Genomic DNA, 19,122 nt, shown 5'->3' with positions numbered 1-19,122 from the left:
GAGAACGAGTTAGTCAAAGCGAGCAAACATGCGATTACAAGCAATTGCATTCCTCTAAAATTCCAGAGGAATAGGGGAGGAATAGCCAGCTGATTGAAACTTACTCCGAAAATGATAACGCTTCTCACCACGGTAGCATTCTCTGACGAAGTCAACTCGGAGTAAACTGTCGAAACAACACCTCGGGGCTCCCCGCGGGAGGAGCGGGAGATAGCAAGTTGATTTGGAGCCATGTTGCAAAGTTGGTAGGTTAAATCGAGGGCTGGTTTGTTACGAGTGACGGAAAGCCGGTTGTTGAGATGGAGGTTATTCAAATTGTCTGGCAGGATATAAAAATTTCGGGGCGAAAGTTGGAGGATAAAGTTGCGCTCTTGGCGTTTGCGCGTGCACGTACAAGCTCTAGCAACGCAACTCGGCGCAAACACAGCTCGGCCACGCATTTCTTCACCTTGAGTAGGGGTTGGAGCTGGTATACGTTGTCAAACAGTTTCCCTGCGACAATTACTAAAGTCCAGACGGCTCTTTTCCTTTAGAGAAAGAAAAAATGACGAGCATCGATGATATTTTCAAGGTATTCGCGAGCTAGCTTCTATGGTGCACGCATTAACATATCGAATATGAACTAAAGCATTTGTATAGAAACCGTCGCATCCTTCTAACAGCAAGCGGAAGCTTGAACCGACGCGAGATCCAAGTACGTACAGCCAACTTGGCTCTGTGAAATATCTACGAAAGCTATTCGGGCAGCCACTAACGGGATGGCTCAATAGCTGAAATCTATAAAGCCGCGAAGCTAGACGCCAATGGAGCTGCAAAAAATAGGAAGGAAGCGACTGTTGAGGACGAGGACGAGGACGATATCGCAGGCCCAGAACTTCCCCCGGACTTTGAAGAAGATATCCCAGACGACGAGGAGGGTAGGTTCTTTGGAGGTGGTGTAACGAAAGATACAACGAATGCTCTGGATTTTGTCGATAGACATGAAGATGAAGCGGCGGCGGTAACTTAACCCTTCTAGATTCCGTTCTTAGCTTAAAGCAGACTTGCTAATCTCACGGAATTTAGTCTCAAGTTATCGATTCAGCGTGGTTACGGCGGACAGCCCTGAACTTCGAAAAAAAGATATCGAAGAATGCCGAACTTCGGGTTAAATTTGAAAACGATCCGCAAAAGTATTGACTCGAACTTTCTGATCCGCTGCCCTCTGTTAAACCCTCTCTAACGAATTCACCAGATTTATGGCCTCCGAAGCCGATTTAGACGTCGATATCAAAGCCCTCTCCATATTATCAGAACACCCGAGCTTGTATAAGGAATTTGCAGAACTTGGTTGCGTTGGTTCATTGGTTTCGCTCCTGACCCATGAAAATACCGATATTGCCATTGATGCGATAGAAATACTTGGAGAGTTGATTGATGAGGATGTCGAAGCAGAGGAGGATCAGTGGGATGCTCTGGCAAACTCCATGGTAAAACATATTTTCTTGCCGAATTCAAAATATATACTAATCGTTCTTCAAGCTGGAGTCAGACATCCTCGAACTTCTATCGCAAAACCTCGCAAGATTAGACGAAGAGAATGAGGCGGACAGGTCCGGTGTATACCACATCCTGGGTAAGATCATGTATTCGTGCCTAAAACAATGCCTATATCTCTAACGCATAGTTTCTTAGGTGTCCTGGAAAATCTGGCCTCGCGGCCATCAATCGCGGATCGAATTGGTCAGGAATCAGACATCATGCCTTGGTTACATGGGCGGATAACGAAGAAAGAGAGCAGAGTATCTCAAAATAAGCAGTATTCAGCTGAAATGCTTGCCATATTACTACAGGCTTCGACAAAGAACAGACTACGGTTTATTGGACTAAATGGAGTGGACACACTTCTCCAGCTTCTCAGCGTATATCGAAAGCTTGATCCTAAAAAGGACTCTGATGAAGAAGAATATTTTGAGAATTTGTTCGACTGCTTAACCTGTGTTGTAGACGAGAATGAAGGAAAGGACAAATTTATCGAAGCAGAGGGGGTTGAGCTTGCGCAAATTATGCTTCGAGAGGGCACCCTGAGTAAACCCAGGGCTTTGCGTGTTCTGAACCATGCCCTTGGTGGACAGGGGGGAGCTCGGGCTTGTGAACAGTTTGTCGAAACTGGGTTATTGAGAACGGTTTTCGGAATGTTCATGAAAAAGGTACAATCCCAGAAAACTTACCCCTTGGCGAAGGACTTAGACTAACAGTGGTAAATCTTGAAGCAAGAAAACACAATTACGGAGCATCTCCTGGGAATATTTGCGTCGTTGTTGAGGTTACTTCCTGGTGACACCGCCGGACGGATACGAACTTTGGCAAAATTTGTGGAAAAGGACTATGAGAAAGTTACAAGGTTAATTAAGCTACGACGAGACTTTAAAGCCAGGATCTCAACGGTGGAGCAGAGTATCGCTCAAGAGCGCAAGCTGTTGAGCCAAGATGATCAAGATGCTATGGCTGGAGAATGGCTATCCCGCCGGCTTGATGCTGGGCTCTTCTCGCTGCAAGTACGTATTAACCCAAATTTGATAACCAGCTTCGCCTTCTGACCTATCTTATCTCTTTTAGACTATAGATATAATTCTTTCCTGGCTTGTGGCCGAGGATGACGGTGCGAAAGCGAAGGTAAAGTCCTTGATGGCAGACCAAGATGAAGATTTAAGCGGAATTCGTGCCACACTCCAAGGTCAGTAACGATTCGCGTGACATGTTATACCTACCTCAGGAATTCAATGCTAATTGAGAAACAGAACAACTGGACGGACTCGATGACTCTGAGGCAGACTACCAGGACACCAAGGACATGCTCAACACCCTGATGAGCTTTTTATAAACACGTCCAGCGCCAGTCAATGCTCCTTTATGTACTGAATAGCGATATCCTAATATACAATAGACAGAGAGAACATAAGTTATATCCATTTGCTAATTTCTTCTATAGATTTTGATTAATATCAGAGCGAAGCGAAGACTATTTAGTATAAAATAAACTTTCTAGATAGGGTTAGAATTCTATATTTATAGATAGTCTCTAAATTATATAATTAGCTAGCTAAAACACTACTCTATTGGTTAATAGGACATCTTACTTTTCTTAATCCATCGCTCGCGCTCCTTTCACATATTTTCTGTTTGTGTTTTCTCCTTTCTCACCCTTCTAGATGATCCATCCTTGATACAACTTTCCTTCTCTGTGCCATGGCGTCATTAAGGCGGCCGCGGCCCATGTCACTCCTTAAAGCTATTTTCTTGTCGTTTTTTCTGTCTGTCTCTCTTTTCGCCTGTGCATCCGCATTTCGTTCGAGTCCAAATAACTCATCCTCTATACTGGCCACCACTCTGGCCAAGGTGGCTAGCGTGGTAGGCCAGGGTGACTACTCCTGTGGCCCGGATCAACCGTGCTCGAACAGGGCCTGCTGTGGCCCCAGTGGCTGGTGTGGCTATGGAGACAAGTCCTGCGGCGACGGCTGCCAGTCCAACTGCGATGCTAAGGCAGAGTGCGGCGAGAAAACCGTCGCGTCTAACCGAACCTGCCCGCTTAATGTCTGCTGCTCCGAGTATGGTTTCTGCGGCACCACCTCAGACTTTTGTGGTAAAGGCTGCCAGTCCAACTGCGAGCAACCGAAGCCCTTGGCGGCAGTGTCAAACGTCCAAAAGCGGGTAATTGGGTACTGGGAGGCCTGGAACACGGACCATCCCTACGGTACCATGAGCATTGGATCAATTCCCGTCACCATGCTCACCCATCTGAATATTGCATTTGGCTACATAAGTAATGATGGAGCCTTCCGGGTTACTAATATGGACACTGTGTCGCCAGATGTGTACCGCAATATTGGAAAAGTGAAGGAGCGCAACCCAGGTATTAAGATAGTGATTGCCTTGGGGGGCTGGACTTTCTCTGATCCTGGGCCCTGGCAGAGTGTCTTCCCGACTATGGTATTGTCTGCAGTAAACCGTGTTGCCTTTATCAAAAATCTACTTGGTTGCTTTTCTGAATATGGTTATGATGGTGTTGGTAAATCGCTTAAATACTTACGTAGCTTCGCTTTAATTGCTTGGCTGGGCGCCTATTTATTCCAATAATATGCTTATTAGCGGCTAATTAGTTTGATTTCTATATTTAGACTTTGGTGAGCCGAATCTTAACTGACTGACGTCCCAAACAGGATATATCACTATCTTGCAATCAGCTAACATCACAGACTGGGAGTATCCTGGCGCCACTGATCGTGGTGGCTCTGCTGCAGATGGCGCGAACTACGTGCGACCATCAAAGCCAGCGACCACAACTATATTATTACCTTTACTACCCCGACATCCTTCTAGTATCTTCACCACTTTTATCTCAAAGATATGGAGCCGTATATCGACTGGATCAACTTGATGTCATATGACCTGCACGGCGTTTAGGATAGCCAAAATCCTATCGGAAATAACGTCCTTGCACATACAAACTTGACGGAGATTGACCTCGCATTTGACCTTGTAAGTGCTATTCGTCGGTGTAAATCGAACCTGGAAGGCTCCCGACTAATTTTTTTATTCTAGTTCTGGCGTGGGAATGTTGAGCCATCAAGTATAGTGCTTAGGCTAGCCTTCTATGGTCGATCTTTTACTCTAGAGAATCCGTCATGCTGGAAGCCGGGATGCGGCTTCAGCGGCCCTGGAACCACAGGAAAATGTACCAACAGCGCCGGCATTTTATCATATCGTGGTATGTATTAGAGAGGAAGAGGTGAACAGCAAGTAGTGAAAGAAAGATTCTTACTTAACTTGTCTCCACAGAGGTCACCGATATTCTGCAGAATACTGGCGCGACAGCGTACTTGGATAAGGCCGCCGCCGTCAAGTATATGGTATATAATGGCAATAGCTGGATCTCATAAGTACCACTTCCATTGGAGTGTTTTTATGTATGGAATTGACTCGGTGAATCGCAGCTTTGATGACGCTAGCACATTTCAGTCTAAGATTGACTACGCAAATCGTATGGAACTATCAAACCTGATGATATGGGCCATAGACCTTGATAATAGTGGGCTAGATGCACTTAGGGCTATTGTAGACCCAAAAAGTCTCCCACCCATTGATCGGCCTTCCTCGCTCGTTGACCTTAAGCGCATATTCCCCAAGGAGTATCTACCACCCAAGGATTCAAAGATCAGCTACGGAATTATCAACTTTAGTAGCCTCGCAGATGCAGGTGAAACGGAACCCGACAAAACATCATTTGGCTTCCTTCTTGTCAGTGGCGACTCGTATGCTATCACCCAGCTGAGGAAACGTGAGGGTAAACCAAAACCGTTTATCTTCCTCGACTGTCCAGATAATGTGATAAATCAGCCGGACGACAAACTCTATAGCGCCAGAGTTATTTGTCTCCATGATGACGTCGAGGGATGTTTCCGTGTTATGGAGAAAGGGGTTGAGGGAACTATTATGGAAATGCCAAATAATGTTAGTAATCTCAACAGAGCCTTTTGCGTTACTCTAGCGAAGTATCATTCTAACAAGATATATTCGAGGCATTAGTGTGCTCCAAACACTGTGGCCAGGGCTGTCTCCCTCAAAGTTTCTCAAGGTTAGTTGGCTAATGCCTTTTAAGTGTGGATACCATCTCACTAATATCACAGCAGACCAATCTATACCAGAAGATATATTATCTAAGGGGAAACCAACATCGCAGGTTTTTGAATTCTCCTTTGATTTTAATTTTAAGCTCGTTCGAAGGGATACGAAGAACACTAGTATCCGGATTGACTACTTAAATATTAAAGGCTATTAGGACACAGTCGTCAATTCCCCTGGCATCCAATATAGCAACTTACAAAAGAGATTCTTCGCGCCGACGACTTCGGTATGGTAGAACTTACTCACCAACTCGAACAATTTTAAGTATAACCCTAAGGACGCGGAGACAATCAAAGCAGATATAAGCGCCTCTCTGTTCTGGCATTCCAAAGAAACGTGTCCAGCTTTCAATGAAACTTTCTCCGAGGGTGTCGGCGCCTACGTCCAAGGTAGTATAGATACTAAGCTATACTAAGGATTTTCTATGGTAGTGAGTTGCCTATGTCCGAGTAATCTTATTCTCGCCTAAAACCCTACCAGAGCGCTGCTGGTATTCCATTTCTAAATACTATAACTCTCGAGAGTATATTACTAGTTTTAACAGAGAGGTGCATCATATAGGCAACGCTTCATGAAAGCCTTCAAGTTAAACAAGCTAAAAGTTTCCTCAAAGTCACTGGCCAGACTGATTTGACCTATGGTGTCGGCGGTATCGGTTCCTTTGACATTAGCCGTGCGAATAAGGGCAACCCGGCCTTCAACGAGGGTCAACGTGTTAAGTTGGGGGGACACACTGTTGAAGCTGACCGGGCTCACCTGAATGGTTGGGTCTCTTTCGACCCTTACTACGAAATCACCTACCAGATAGCCACTTCCAAGGAAGTTAAGAAAGGTGACAAGGAAGACGGCATAGCTTCATTCGACGGTAGCGCTACCACCAGGACCATTACTGACCTTGGCCTTACTGTGTTCTTTCCAGCACCCCCAGAAGATATGCACGGTGGGTGGGGAAAGTCGCGCAAGAAGAATGAGATCTCAATTCCGGACACCAACGTTCTATATTCCTCCCCGGAGGGCGGCGGTAAAATTGCTATAGGAACCTACATTGCCTTTGGCCTAAGGGCTACGTACTATTTGTTCCCTCCGGAGATAGAAAAATCATTCCCGGTGGTGTCAGAGATAACGGATGTAAGTTTTCTGTTAAGCTAAACACAGCTTTCCCATACTAAGCTGATATTAATTCTCAATCCTTTACAGTTAGCAGTATATTTTAACACCATGACCGAATTTAGATATCACCCCTTTGAATATAACCACGACTTGGAGGACTATGAAGAAGTATGCGCGGACTATTTAGTAGGGTGAGTTGCGAAACACCTTGAACCCCAATGTTTCGAAGTCGCTAACCGAACGATTAGAACCAACGTCTTCCCAGTGATTGAAAACGCGTAAGCTCGCCCCAAACTGGAAAATCCCGAAACGAATGAGATTGTTAGGGGATGATGGACTAATTATTCCTATAGTGAAAAAATCGGCTGGGAGGACGTCACTTTATCCAACGCTGAACCTGATGAGGTATCGTTTTAATACAACCCTAAATAAACCCTCTTCCTTTTGTTTAACCGTGGATATACTAACAAGCCGGCACAGCAAACAATACGCAGCGCGAAGTGTTACCCAAACAAGTACATAAAGGGTATCCCACGAGCAGCCCTCGTGGCTGAGCCAGACTCTCGCCAGGCCAGCTGGAGCTCAAATACTGCCAACGTATCCATTACCCCCGAAGTTAATGTATCGGCACTTGCCACTCGGGGCGAGATAGGGGTGATAGAGCTGCCTGGATGGGGGTTATCGCCTAAGGACCCCGTGGGCTTGACAACATTCTTTCCTAAGCCTGTGGCAGATATATACAAGGGAGCACAGGCTTTCAGCTGCGATGATTGCCTCGCGTGTGGTGGTCCTGACTACGAGGAAAAGGAAAAAAAGAAGAAGCACTGCTGCGGCTGCGTCTGCATGGACCTTGAATGGGGCCTCAGTTCTATTGAGGCCTGTAATGGCTGCAATGAGCCAGACGGCATCTGGCCTTGGGGGTTCGGAAGCAGCACTGCCCTTACTAAGAGGAATAACACCACCACTGAGCCTGACAGCGAGAATGAATTCCACCGACTAAGCGAGAGGGCAACCGGGACGGCCACGAGATCGTATAAAGTGGTGTCCGTGTGTGGGGAACGTTTCTACGATAAGGGTGATTACCGATACCCAGCCTTTTCTGGGAGTCATTCCAACCCGTGGGAGGGCATTGAGTTCGGTATGTGGGACTCGATCTCGCGGTACTGGGGGAACACGACGGCAGATTGCGAGAACTGGGGCGTCACCAATTTGATGAATCATGATTATAGGGATTTGAGTGGCACGGGGGCCCTCTTGGTTCGAGCAAATTACCAGAGTAAGATGGATATAATCTCGGTTCAACTGTTACTCAAGATCCTATGCTGACTCTTTTGTAGCTGAGCATGTTTTCGAGGGACAGCTTATCGGTGACTTTTTCGAGTGGCTATCCAAGGGCCAAGTCAGAAACCAAAGGCCGGTGCCAACAAACCCTCAGTCACTCCTCGACTGTGACTGGATTGAGGAGTTCATACTGCCGATAGACCGCGTGAACTTTCCGTGGCAACTCGACAATAGGCCTGCCTCCTTCATGCAGCTCCTGCTCGCTGAGCTGGGTAGCATACATCATATGGATCGTCTCGCTATTTTGTTGGCAAGGCCGAACCGGATGAAGGGGAGTCTATGTTTACTCGACTATTATTACTACCATGCTTTGTGTGGCTTATCCCTGCTTTTGTCGTACTCACATGTTTGATATTTTAGATGTTCACCGGAAACGAACTGACATCTCATCTGACTTATGCAGCTATGGATGACGATGAGCAGCTCCAGGCAGTCAAAGAGATGGGTAAGGTCATTTTTTCTTTTGCGGCCCCAATATCTCTACAAACCTAGCATCTCTAACCCCTGTATGCATTAGGGCTGGTTTTTGGATATCTAAACCACCAGGAAATATGGGACAAGTTCTGTGCCACCTATGAGGCTCTCTATGATCTTTTCGGCAGCTTCGATGCGTGGTACCGTTAAAACCACGGACACATAACTCTACAGAATGAATGGAAGGTCTATATCCGCACTGCACTAGACTCTTTCGTCCGCCGCTCGCGGGAAAGCTTCGACCACATGTATCTAACCGCTCAGTATGTGTCGCTGCTCTCTTTGTTAACCCCCCGGCCCCCATTTCGCGCATCACTACTAATATTATTCCATCTTAAGCTCCGGCCCTCTAAATCTCTTGCCCAGGGCCCCGTATACGGGCCAGTGGGTTACCAATCGCCTCATAAACCGACAGACGATTAGGCTGCCCCTAACGTGCAACAACATGGACCCTACGGGTGCATAAATCTAGTCAACTCGCAAGTTGGCCGTATTACACCTTCCTGCCAAGTGTATCACACAGGCTTCTCATAGACTTGAGATATATATGTGTGTATGTCTGTGAAACCCGTTATACAATACTATTTGGTGGCTATATACTCCATGGTAGTCCTATTCAAGGCTGGCTCTGTCGCCTCTCTTGCTCCATCGATATTCAAACGTATCTTCAACACCTCCACCTTTCGGCGCGGAAGTACTATGCATCTCACACCTCGTCTATAGTAACATTTAAACTATAGAACGTGACACTGGATATTCTAGAATTTGATAGTCAAAGAATGCACGTAATAGCACGTTAAACAAGGATATGCCACAAAAATGTATAGAAAGGGCAAAGAATGATAGGAAGGCTCGTCCTCCATACTCGGCCTGACATAGTAGTGATTCTATCCCCTTAAAAGCAAGCTCATTCACTAATCAACCACTGCCTGGTAGGGCGGCCTTGACAACATGGTGCCAGTAGGCGACCACTTCCGGCACCCTAGCTTCGCTAGCTTGCTTGGGCTCAGCAGAGGCCTCTCATGCTCTGGTTCAAAGGCATCTCTAACAGTACCCATGCCACTATTGTTCAAGATACGGTTTGGATCCCCGCACGAGAAGGGGTTTATCCCATCACTGTATAGGAACTCAGTCACCTCGCAGTCCACCCAAACACTTCGGCCATCCTGTACTGAGATCAATTCTGTTGCAATTAGCACCTGCGGCCTCTCTTCTAATGGCCTGTCACGCCAGCGAAGGGTGTTACGCATCTGCTCTAGTAGTTCCATATAAGAACCCCCACGGTCAAGAAAATGTAGGAAGCTGAGCTCGACTGATCGAATAGTGGACGGTAATGCCGCTAGCAAATTCAACACGTCGTCCTGCATAACTAGAAAACCTGAGAGGCCGAAGTGCCGCAGCCGCAGCCACTTCTCGACTGGGAAAATAGTCTGGAGGGGGATAAAGTGCTGGATCGAGCCACCACTCCATTTCTCTATTCCCTGTCCATCAGGGTCAGGGTAGACATCAGTACACAGGGAGATATGCTGCAGGTCCGGTGCTCCAGCCAAGGCGCTGTAGAGGAGGCCACTACGGAAGCATGGCCAACCGTCATGTTCCACTCCACCAACAAGGAGAGATATATCAAAGCGACTGAAGCCAGGCTTCTGGAGTAGTATTACCAAATCATTGTACTCGCGGCATGGCTGGTCAAAGATGCGACAGTTTACACCAGTGAAGAGCTGGTTAACTTCAACACTAAACTCCAAGACATGGTGGTGGTGTGCTTGTTGCGCAAGTGCGCGCGTAACGGCTCGGAAACCACGCCACTGGTTCTTTTGCGTCTCGCCACTGCTGACGCCCCATGGACAAGCTTCCATTGACTTCTCTCCACGGGAAAGTATTGGCCAGCCGCGAGGGATTGGGTAGTTAAAGCCGTATGGGAAGTCCTGGATCATCGGTGTTTTATATAACGGGGCGAATAGCCAGCCATGCGCAACGGGGGTAAGAGTAACTCTCTTTAGTGCTGGGAACTGCTCAAGCCCATATCTAAAAGCACTAATATCTGCTCCAGACGCGAGCACTGCTTTCTGTACTCGCACTAAGCCTTGATAATATTCCCACGATTCCCGGAGAGGAAGTTCTGCAGCGACCTGCCTATCCCGCGCGACATGGTCTGGCCTGTCTACATCCCGGTGCTTACGACGAAGTAAGTATTTGATATTTTCTTTACACACGCGCGCGAACCATACTGGACAGCCGTTATCCGGCGAGCAGCAGTCGCAGCCATTGTTGCAATCGCACAGGTCCCCAGAGCGGGCGTATACATCGTCCGAGTCGTATCGCTCCCGTGGTTGTTCCTCCTGTAGCCGTGCGTCGTCCCAGATGATTTCGACGACCCTCCGGCGGAACACTTCATGGCTGGCTATCGAGCGGAACACTTCGATATTGCGCTGATTCGCGGATAGAAATGCTCGGTCCAATCGCGGATGAGCCCTATCACTTATCGACGAGCTAGTCAGGCGTAGATTTTTGATATCAGGATTAGGTAGGTAGGAGAGAATATATTGGAAAATCTCCAGCGGAAGAGCAACTAGGCTATCAACAGGTGAGGATGCCATTGTCTTGCCTTGGGAGCCTGAACGATGGTAAAGGGAAAAAAGAGTGGTGAGGTGTAATGTAAAGGGCGTTGAATATATATCTTCTTGCTGGCGGGGCGGAGCTCTTCTAATACGCGGCGATGATTTGCCTAAAGCCGGCCCTATATGTAGATATTATTATTATTAGCGGGTACATTTCACTGATAGTTGTCCAGGGATTCAAACGGCAGAGGCCAATTAAAGCAGTCTCATTAAGATCCACTGGGTACGTGCGATTTTCGAATATCACTTGCTATTTCACCAAGGAAGAAATGACTGTTGTATTTTCAGCAGATATACCCACAGGCCCAGAACTTGAGGATTTTCAGCATTTGTGCTGTTCGGAGGCAGAAAATTTTACTTCGCATTCTGATTTCCCTTGCAAATTGGTTTACTATTTCTTCAGTCACTCCTTTGATGGTCAACTCTACAATGCACAACCTCCCTACAGCACGTACAGAGTTTTTCGGGGGAAGAGAAAACAGCTCATACCTTCTGCGGATCCGCTGATGGCTCAGGTGTACTAGGCCCTATTGTGTGTTGTTGACCTCTAGCCTGGTCGGAAGCCTCTCCTTATCTATAGTAGGTTTAAAATAAGGCCTATAGATATATCTATTCTAGATAGCTAGTCGGAAATGTGTGACCGTATCACCATTCTAATATTGATGTAGACGGATATTCCAAGTAGATCCATCAGTCTTAGGAACAAAATCCGGGTATATAATATAAAACTGGGCTTCAACCCGAGCCCAAGGTGAGCTGCCATCTTAGCTGTAGCTTTTATTTCATTCAGTTTCTTGAGAGATAAAGCCTAGCTAAGAGTGCTCAGATAAACCTCGTCAGACGCCGCAAAGTGTGGTGCTTACCAGTGTCTTTTTTTATATCTCAAGCTTTCTGTCAAGTCAATTTTAAGTTCGGCCAGCTCGAGTATTACACGTGATTGTATATCACGTGACAGTAGCGCGTTTTTCTGGCCGGTTTTGGTAAGCAAGCCCAAACGGGAATTTCAGTGGCGGCTCAGTGAGGTCTTCCATGACGGAGCTTCACCTGCGCAAACCAAACCACCGCCGACGCAACCTCGCTTCCGCTGATGCAGACGTGAACGAATTATATTTATGCCGACTATCCCTTGCTTCCCGTCGATATCTGGCTGCTCAATCTAGATCCCTTTGGGGATCGGTGAACCAGGCGCGCGCGCACCGAATTTCCGGCCAGCAACACATCCATCATGGAGTACGCAGACGAGTATGGAGACGATGTCTACTACGAGGCGGAGGAGGGGATCACATCTGAAGACTGCTGGACGGTGATTTCCGCATTTTTCGAGTCCAAAGGTCTGGTCTCCCAGCAGTTAGACTCCTTCGATGAATTCATCTCCACCACGATGCAAGAGCTGGTAGAGGAGCAGGGCCAGGTTACTCTCGATCAAACAGTTCCTCCGGGTGACGATGAGCAGGATCCCGTCGTCTTACGCCGCTATGAGCTCAAATTTGGTACCGTGATGTTGGCTAGGCCGTCCATGACAGAAGGAGATGGTGCAACCAGCATTATGTTGCCTCAGGAAGCCCGTCTACGAAATCTCACCTATGCTAGTCCGCTCTACCTCGGTATTTCGAAAAAGATTATGGAAGGCCGGGAGCGCCTATTATCAGAAAGGGACGACGAGGAGGAAGAGGTCGAAGAGAAGGGTGATGAAGAGAGGCGGAATCGTGGAACATATTTGCATTGGGAACGGAAACCAGCTTCTGAAGACGAGGCAGAGGAGGAAAACATTTTCATTGGAAAAATGCCTATTATGCTCAAGTCAAAGTACTGCATCCTCAAGGACCTCGGCGAGCAAGCCCTTTACAACTGGAACGAGTGCCCATACGATTCAGGTGGTTATTTCGTTATCAACGGAAGTGAAAAGGTTTTGATTGCGCAAGAACGAAGTGCTGGAAATATTGTGCAAGTGTTCAAGAAGGCCCCTCCAAGTCCAACCCCTTACGTTGCGGAAATTCGAAGTGCTGTAGAGAAGGGCTCCAGAATCCTCTCTCAGCTTTCCATCAAACTCTTCTCCAAAGGCGACAGTGCTAAGGGCGGATTTGGCCCGACAATTCGATCGACCCTACCCTACATCAAAACCGATATTCCCATTGTCGTCGTATTTCGCGCTCTCGGTGTTGTGTCTGATGAAGATATTCTAAACCACATTTGCTACGACCGAAACGACACGCCAATGTTAGAAATGCTTAAGCCATGTATTGAAGAAGGGTTCGTTATCCAAGACCGTGATGTTGCACTTGACTTTATTAGCAAAAGAGGATCGTCACCTATGAGCATGAACCAAGAGAAGCGAGTACGATATGCCAGGGACATCATTCAAAAGGAATTCCTTCCTCATATATCGCAGAGCGAAGGCAGTGAGACTCGCAAGGCCTTCTTTTTGGGTTACATGGTCCACCGTCTCCTCCAGTGCGCCCTTGGACGTCGTGATGTGGATGATCGAGATCATTTTGGAAAGAAGCGCCTCGACTTGGCGGGACCTCTACTGGCGAACTTATTCCGAGTTTTGTTTATGAGACTTACCAAAGATCTTTATAAATATGTCCAAAGGTGTGTCGAGACCGGCAGACAGTTGTACCTGAACATCGGTGTCAAAGCCAGCACCCTCACAGGTGGCCTCAAATACGCACTTGCTACAGGGAACTGGGGTGAGCAGAAGAAAGCCGCTAGCTCGAAGGCAGGTGTCTCACAGGTGCTTAACCGTTATACATATGCATCTACACTTTCCCATCTTCGGCGCACAAATACCCCTATCGGTCGAGATGGCAAGATCGCCAAACCTCGACAGCTCCATAACACCCATTGGGGTCTTGTTTGCCCTGCTGAGACGCCCGAAGGGCAAGCTTGTGGTCTGGTCAAGAATTTAGCACTCATGTGCTACATCACCGTTGGTACCCCGAGCGAGCCGATCATCGATTTCATGATTCAGCGCAATATGGAAGTACTGGAAGAATTTGAACCTCAGGTATCACCTAATTCGACAAAAGTGTTCGTGAACGGTGTATGGGTAGGTGTACACAGGGACCCGGCACATCTTGTTGGGACCGTCCAGTCCTTGCGACGACGAAACATGATTTCCCATGAGGTCAGTTTGGTTTGGGATATTCGAGACCGAGAGTTCAAGATTTTTACGGATGCCGGGCGTGTGTGTCGACCTCTGTTTGTGGTTGACAATGACCCAAAGAGTGAAAACAGCGGGTCCCTTGTTCTTGTAAAGGAACATATTCACAAACTTGAAGCAGACAAGGAGCTTCCACCAGATCTTGATCCAGAGGAACGGAGGGAGAGACACTTTGGCTGGGATGGCCTCGTTAAGTCCGGAGTGGTTGAATATGTGGATGCAGAAGAAGAAGAAACTATCATGATTGTCATGACGCCCGAAGATCTGGAGGCATCAAAACAATACCAGGCTGGTTATGGCATGCCCGAAGAGGATACTACAGACCGCAACCGTCGTGTCAAATCAACTCTAAGCCAAAAGGCTCACACCTGGACGCACTGTGAGATTCATCCCAGTATGATATTGGGCATTTGTGCGAGTATTATTCCGTTCCCCGATCATAACCAATCTCCCCGTAACACATACCAATCTGCTATGGGTAAACAAGCCATGGGTGTTTTCCTCACAAATTTCGAACAGCGCATGGAGACAATGGCGAATATTCTCTATTACCCGCAGAAACCTCTTGCAACCACGAGATCCATGGAGTTCCTTAAGTTCCGTGAACTTCCTGCCGGTCAAAATGCTATTGTGGCTATTGCATGTTACTCCGGATACAACCAGGAAGATTCCGTTATCATGAACCAAAGCAGTATCGATCGTGGCTTGTTCCGAAGCTTGTTCTACCGAACTTATACTGACTCTGAGAAGATGATCGGTTTGACAGTGGTTGAGAGATTTGAGAAGCCGATGAGATCGGACACTCTCAGGATGAAACACGGGACCTACGACAAGGTCGACGACGACGGCATCGTGTCACCGGGAGTTCGCGTGTCCGGTGAGGATATCATCATTGGAAAAACCTCGCCGTTGGCGCCGGAGGCTGAAGAACTTGGCCAGCGAACGAAACAGCACACTAAACTGGATGTCTCAACTCCTCTGAGAAGTACTGAGAGTGGTATTGTCGACCAGGTTCTTGTTTCCACGAGTAACGATGACTTGAAGTTTGTGAAGGTACGGATGAGAACCACGAAGATTCCTCAGATTGGTGACAAGTTTGCGTCTCGACACGGTCAAAAAGGTACTATTGGTATTACATACCGACATGAGGATATGCCGTTTACCAGAGAAGGTGTCACGCCCGATTTGATTATCAACCCCCACGCTATCCCGTCTCGTATGACAATTGCCCATTTGATTGAGTGCCAGTTGAGTAAAGTGTCCTCCCTCCGTGGATATGAAGGTGATGCAACGCCCTTCACCGACGTCACTGTTGACTCGGTGTCGAGCTTGCTTCGCGAGCATGGATATCAATCACGTGGATTCGAGGTCATGTACAATGGACACACAGGAAGGAAATTGGTCGCCCAGGTGTTCCTGGGGCCTACCTACTATCAGCGACTACGACATATGGTGGACGACAAGATCCACGCTCGTGCCCGTGGGCCTACGCAGATCCTGACTCGCCAGCCAGTGGAGGGTCGTGCTCGAGATGGTGGTCTGCGATTCGGAGAGATGGAACGCGATTGCATGATTGCCCACGGAGCTAGTTCGTTTTTGAAGGAGCGATTGTTTGATGTGTCTGATCCGTTCCGGGTACATATCTGCGACATTTGTGGATTGATGACACCTATTGCGTAAGTCTTCCCTCCCTAACCATACAAACCAGTCGTGATAAGCATATTGGATAACTGGCTAACGTAAATGTCAATGAACAGCAAGGTAAAGAAGGGCGACTTCGAATGCCGAGCGTGCAGAAACAAGAATAAGATTTCGCAGGTGCATATTCCGTATGCTGCCAAGCTCTTATTCCAAGAGTTAGCATCCATGAATATTGCAGCTCGCATGTACACCAAACGATCTGGTGTATCTATCCGATAAGGGACTGGGCTACTGTCGAACACATGTCTCCTTCCTCTAGTTACCACGAACTTAAAACTCCTTCGATCAGTTATTGAAGACCTCCTAATAGTACTGCGGCCACCCTGGCTGGTCTAATCTACTTTACGCTACAATCCCTCTTCTCTTCTCTTCCTTGTCTTAAACGAACCGCATTCTTCTCCCTTCGTCTTTCTACTGTCAAGTTTTGCTCTTATACAATCGGTGTTTTCAGCAATATCTTTCTCATGGCCTTGCGAGTTTCTATTAATCTGTCATACAATATTTCTGCTACCCGGACGGAAAGAAAAAGGCGCAAACTTTTCTTAAAAAAAAAAGGGCCTAGTCTGTTGCGATATCTAGCAAATCAGATTTCAGTGAGGATTGATAAAGCAACCTATATATTTTAACGGCTTCTACTATAGCCACTAAGGAACTAGCATTATTAGATTCACTTAGACAAAACAAAATAAAACTAGGGATATTAGTATGTCTCCTCGTGAACAGGATCCATGATAAGCGGTAGATTCTTTGTCCTCTATTCTTCTTGGAGAACATCAATAAAATTCTCTGGGTCCAATGCCACAGATATTTTGGGAATATTTTGGCACCATGAAATGGCCATGTAAGCTCTTCATCTAGAGGAAATCAGAGATGTCATCAAAGGTGGTACCTGGTTTCGCGATATCCATCGCCTGAAGCTTGATTTCACTTAGTTACCAACATTCTTGGTTCATACAGTTACGTACGCCTAACATAGTTATGCCTAATTTCCGGTTTGCTCTTTGTTGATAGTTTATCATTAACTGTCCATGGTGCCACCGATGTTTGCCCTCGATATTGAATAGCCCGGACTTCCTTGATCGGTATTGGTGAGTACTACTACCAGGGTATAGTGATTTAGCGGCGTAGCTATTCGTCAGTAAGGGCTTGTATTACTAAATAGGGGTATTAATTGTGTCTTAATGATTGGTGAGACGATCTAGGATGCTTTCGTTGGCCATGTTTTCCCACAGTCCCTTTCCGGTAGAGGTTTCCGTTTCTGCGAGATGCTCTATGTAGCGAACACGGCCAGTATGCTACAAAGTAGCGATAAGAATGCCGGTGTGTTGTTCACATTCCCTACGACGGCGATACAACGATGGGCCGATACGGGCGAGAGGAAACCTTGAAATTCTCGCCCGTGGCCATCGCGCGGGTGCAGATGCAGTGCACAACTCGCACCAGATCACTCCGCGGGTTGACCTGAGATCGTAGTCGAGGATTACGACACCGACAACGTCTGATAGGCGATCGCCGGACAGCTGATTGAAGATCTCCAGAGGAGTGTTGGTTGTTGCGCTGGCCCCTTTATCAATATCAGGATAACCGCTCCACGGCCTGGGGCGACAAATACCCAAAGATAAAGCAGCCTACATACTGGCCGCGATGCCTCAAGGCATTCAATGAAGCAGGAAAACACTTCCGCGAGGCACAGGCTGCGTGAGGAAGCAGAAGCAGAGGCAACACCGCTTGACAAGGCTCGGATAGATAATCCGCCTAGAGAAAAAGATTGGAGAAAACGGCAGAAAACAGGGTGCCTGTGCATGGATTGCGAAGTCTCCTTAGCGAATTACTCGATGAACTAGGTGGAGCTACCGAGCCTGGGTGCTGGGTTGATTGACTTGACAGGTTAAATCGGTTTGGGGGCCAAATCTGCCATTGGCTCTCCTCCATGGCGAAAGCAAAATGAACGGCTTGCAGAAGAGAAATGGCATACACATACACATTTCCTTCGAAATCGGCACACATGAAGATAACTATGGGCTTCGTCTATACGGGTTCCCGCCACTTTGCTAAATTTTAGGTACATATTCGACTTTCTTATGCAGTCGATACTGAACTCATGACCAACTCACCAATAAACTTTGGAGGTTAACTTGCGATCTGGCACTCCCACATTCCTTCAGAGTGGATTGACTCTCTTAGTGAAGACGTTTGCTAATGACTTTGCTCCTTAGAAGGCCAGATATGGTTCTCAGCGGCAGGCAGCTATCTCAATCTGGAGCTATATATGCATGAGGCAGTCATGGATTGACCGGAGAACTACATGTATACCTTGCAAAGAGGTGCTTGCACCAGCCTAGAATGGGTTGAGCGGACGGGAGAACCTTTCTAGCGAACCTTCCACGTGAAGAAGTGTTTATATCATTATGAATAAAAACTGATTCTGCAGGGAAGGCGGCTCGATATTGATCGTTCCCACGCAAGTATATATCCCAGGTATCCCTAGCAACCCTTAATTGCCAGGGTGGCGGGCCTGAACGTGATGGATTTCATGCAACAAGCTGCCCGAGCTATACCGTGTTTGGAGCCGCAGTGCAGCGCAGCGGTATATTAATTTTTCTTGCCCTCCAACGATAGTACGATACAGCGGTATCTCTACCCTTGTCTTATCCGGGTGATCAATAGGCAGGCCATAGAGCAAGGTGGTACCGGCCCACTAGAACAAACTTCGAAAGGAAGAAGAAGTTATGCATGCAGAGCAGTTCTATTGAGAGCTCGTCCGCCCCTGGCAACCCCAATACAGGTGTTTCGCTATTCGTCGCAAGACAGAGGGGCGACTGCGAGCCTGCGGCGTCATTGGAGGCCTGCCTGCTAAAGATTTGGTCTGTTGGGAGCGCCGGGCGAGGTTGGTGGTGCATTCACTAGGGAAGTGTGATGGGACGTGGCAGGGACGGCACAATGAGGTGAAGTACATAAGTATAGACATGGCAAGTACCCCACCACCAGATCTCTGCGGCAAGGTACATCCCCTCGCTGTTGCTAAAAATACAACCGGCAGGGAAGTCC

General features: G+C 47.4%; 4 protein-coding genes across 4 annotated transcripts; 3 read left to right on the top strand and 1 right to left on the bottom strand.

Annotated features, from left to right (window-relative positions):
* Positions 1-544: 544 nt before the first annotated feature.
* GIQ15_06060 (uncharacterized protein) lies at positions 545-2,863 on the top strand (the record flags this gene model as incomplete). Its single annotated transcript, XM_033553477.1, has 10 exons — positions 545-571; positions 640-694; positions 771-1,000; positions 1,066-1,172; positions 1,235-1,469; positions 1,522-1,615; positions 1,675-2,189; positions 2,253-2,537; positions 2,599-2,716; positions 2,781-2,863. 10 exons carry the CDS (start codon positions 545-547, stop codon positions 2,861-2,863), a joined length of 1,749 nt encoding a protein of 582 aa, XP_033404621.1.
* A 365-nt stretch (positions 2,864-3,228) lies between these two features.
* On the top strand, positions 3,229-8,739 carry GIQ15_06059 (chitinase; the record flags this gene model as incomplete). Its single annotated transcript, XM_033553476.1, has 15 exons — positions 3,229-3,892; positions 4,200-4,294; positions 4,444-4,518; positions 4,582-4,747; positions 4,819-4,889; positions 4,999-5,490; positions 5,819-5,890; positions 6,226-6,792; positions 6,862-6,965; positions 7,023-7,052; positions 7,128-7,179; positions 7,255-8,050; positions 8,112-8,327; positions 8,519-8,560; positions 8,633-8,739. The coding sequence occupies 15 exons, from the start codon at positions 3,229-3,231 to the stop codon at positions 8,737-8,739; spliced, it is 3,549 nt and encodes a 1,182-aa protein (XP_033404620.1).
* Positions 8,740-9,503: 764 nt separating this feature from the next.
* Positions 9,504-11,189, bottom strand: GIQ15_06058 (uncharacterized protein; the record flags this gene model as incomplete). Its single annotated transcript, XM_033553475.1, has 1 exon — positions 9,504-11,189. The coding sequence occupies one exon, from the start codon at positions 11,187-11,189 to the stop codon at positions 9,504-9,506; it is 1,686 nt and encodes a 561-aa protein (XP_033404619.1).
* Positions 11,190-12,435: 1,246 nt separating this feature from the next.
* On the top strand, positions 12,436-16,053 carry GIQ15_06057 (DNA-dependent RNA polymerase II RPB140; the record flags this gene model as incomplete). The annotated part of the gene is made up of 1 exon (XM_033553474.1): positions 12,436-16,053. The coding sequence occupies one exon, from the start codon at positions 12,436-12,438 to the stop codon at positions 16,051-16,053; it is 3,618 nt and encodes a 1,205-aa protein (XP_033404618.1).
* Positions 16,054-19,122: the final 3,069 nt, after the last annotated feature.

The sequence above is a fragment of the Arthroderma uncinatum genome (genome assembly GCF_011692745.1).
Source record: "Arthroderma uncinatum strain CBS 119779 chromosome Unknown scaffold4, whole genome shotgun sequence".
Taxonomy (NCBI): Eukaryota; Fungi; Ascomycota; class Eurotiomycetes; order Onygenales; family Arthrodermataceae; genus Arthroderma; species Arthroderma uncinatum.
Note: the sequence above shows the minus strand (reverse complement) of the source record. Positions and strands in the feature narration are given on the sequence as shown.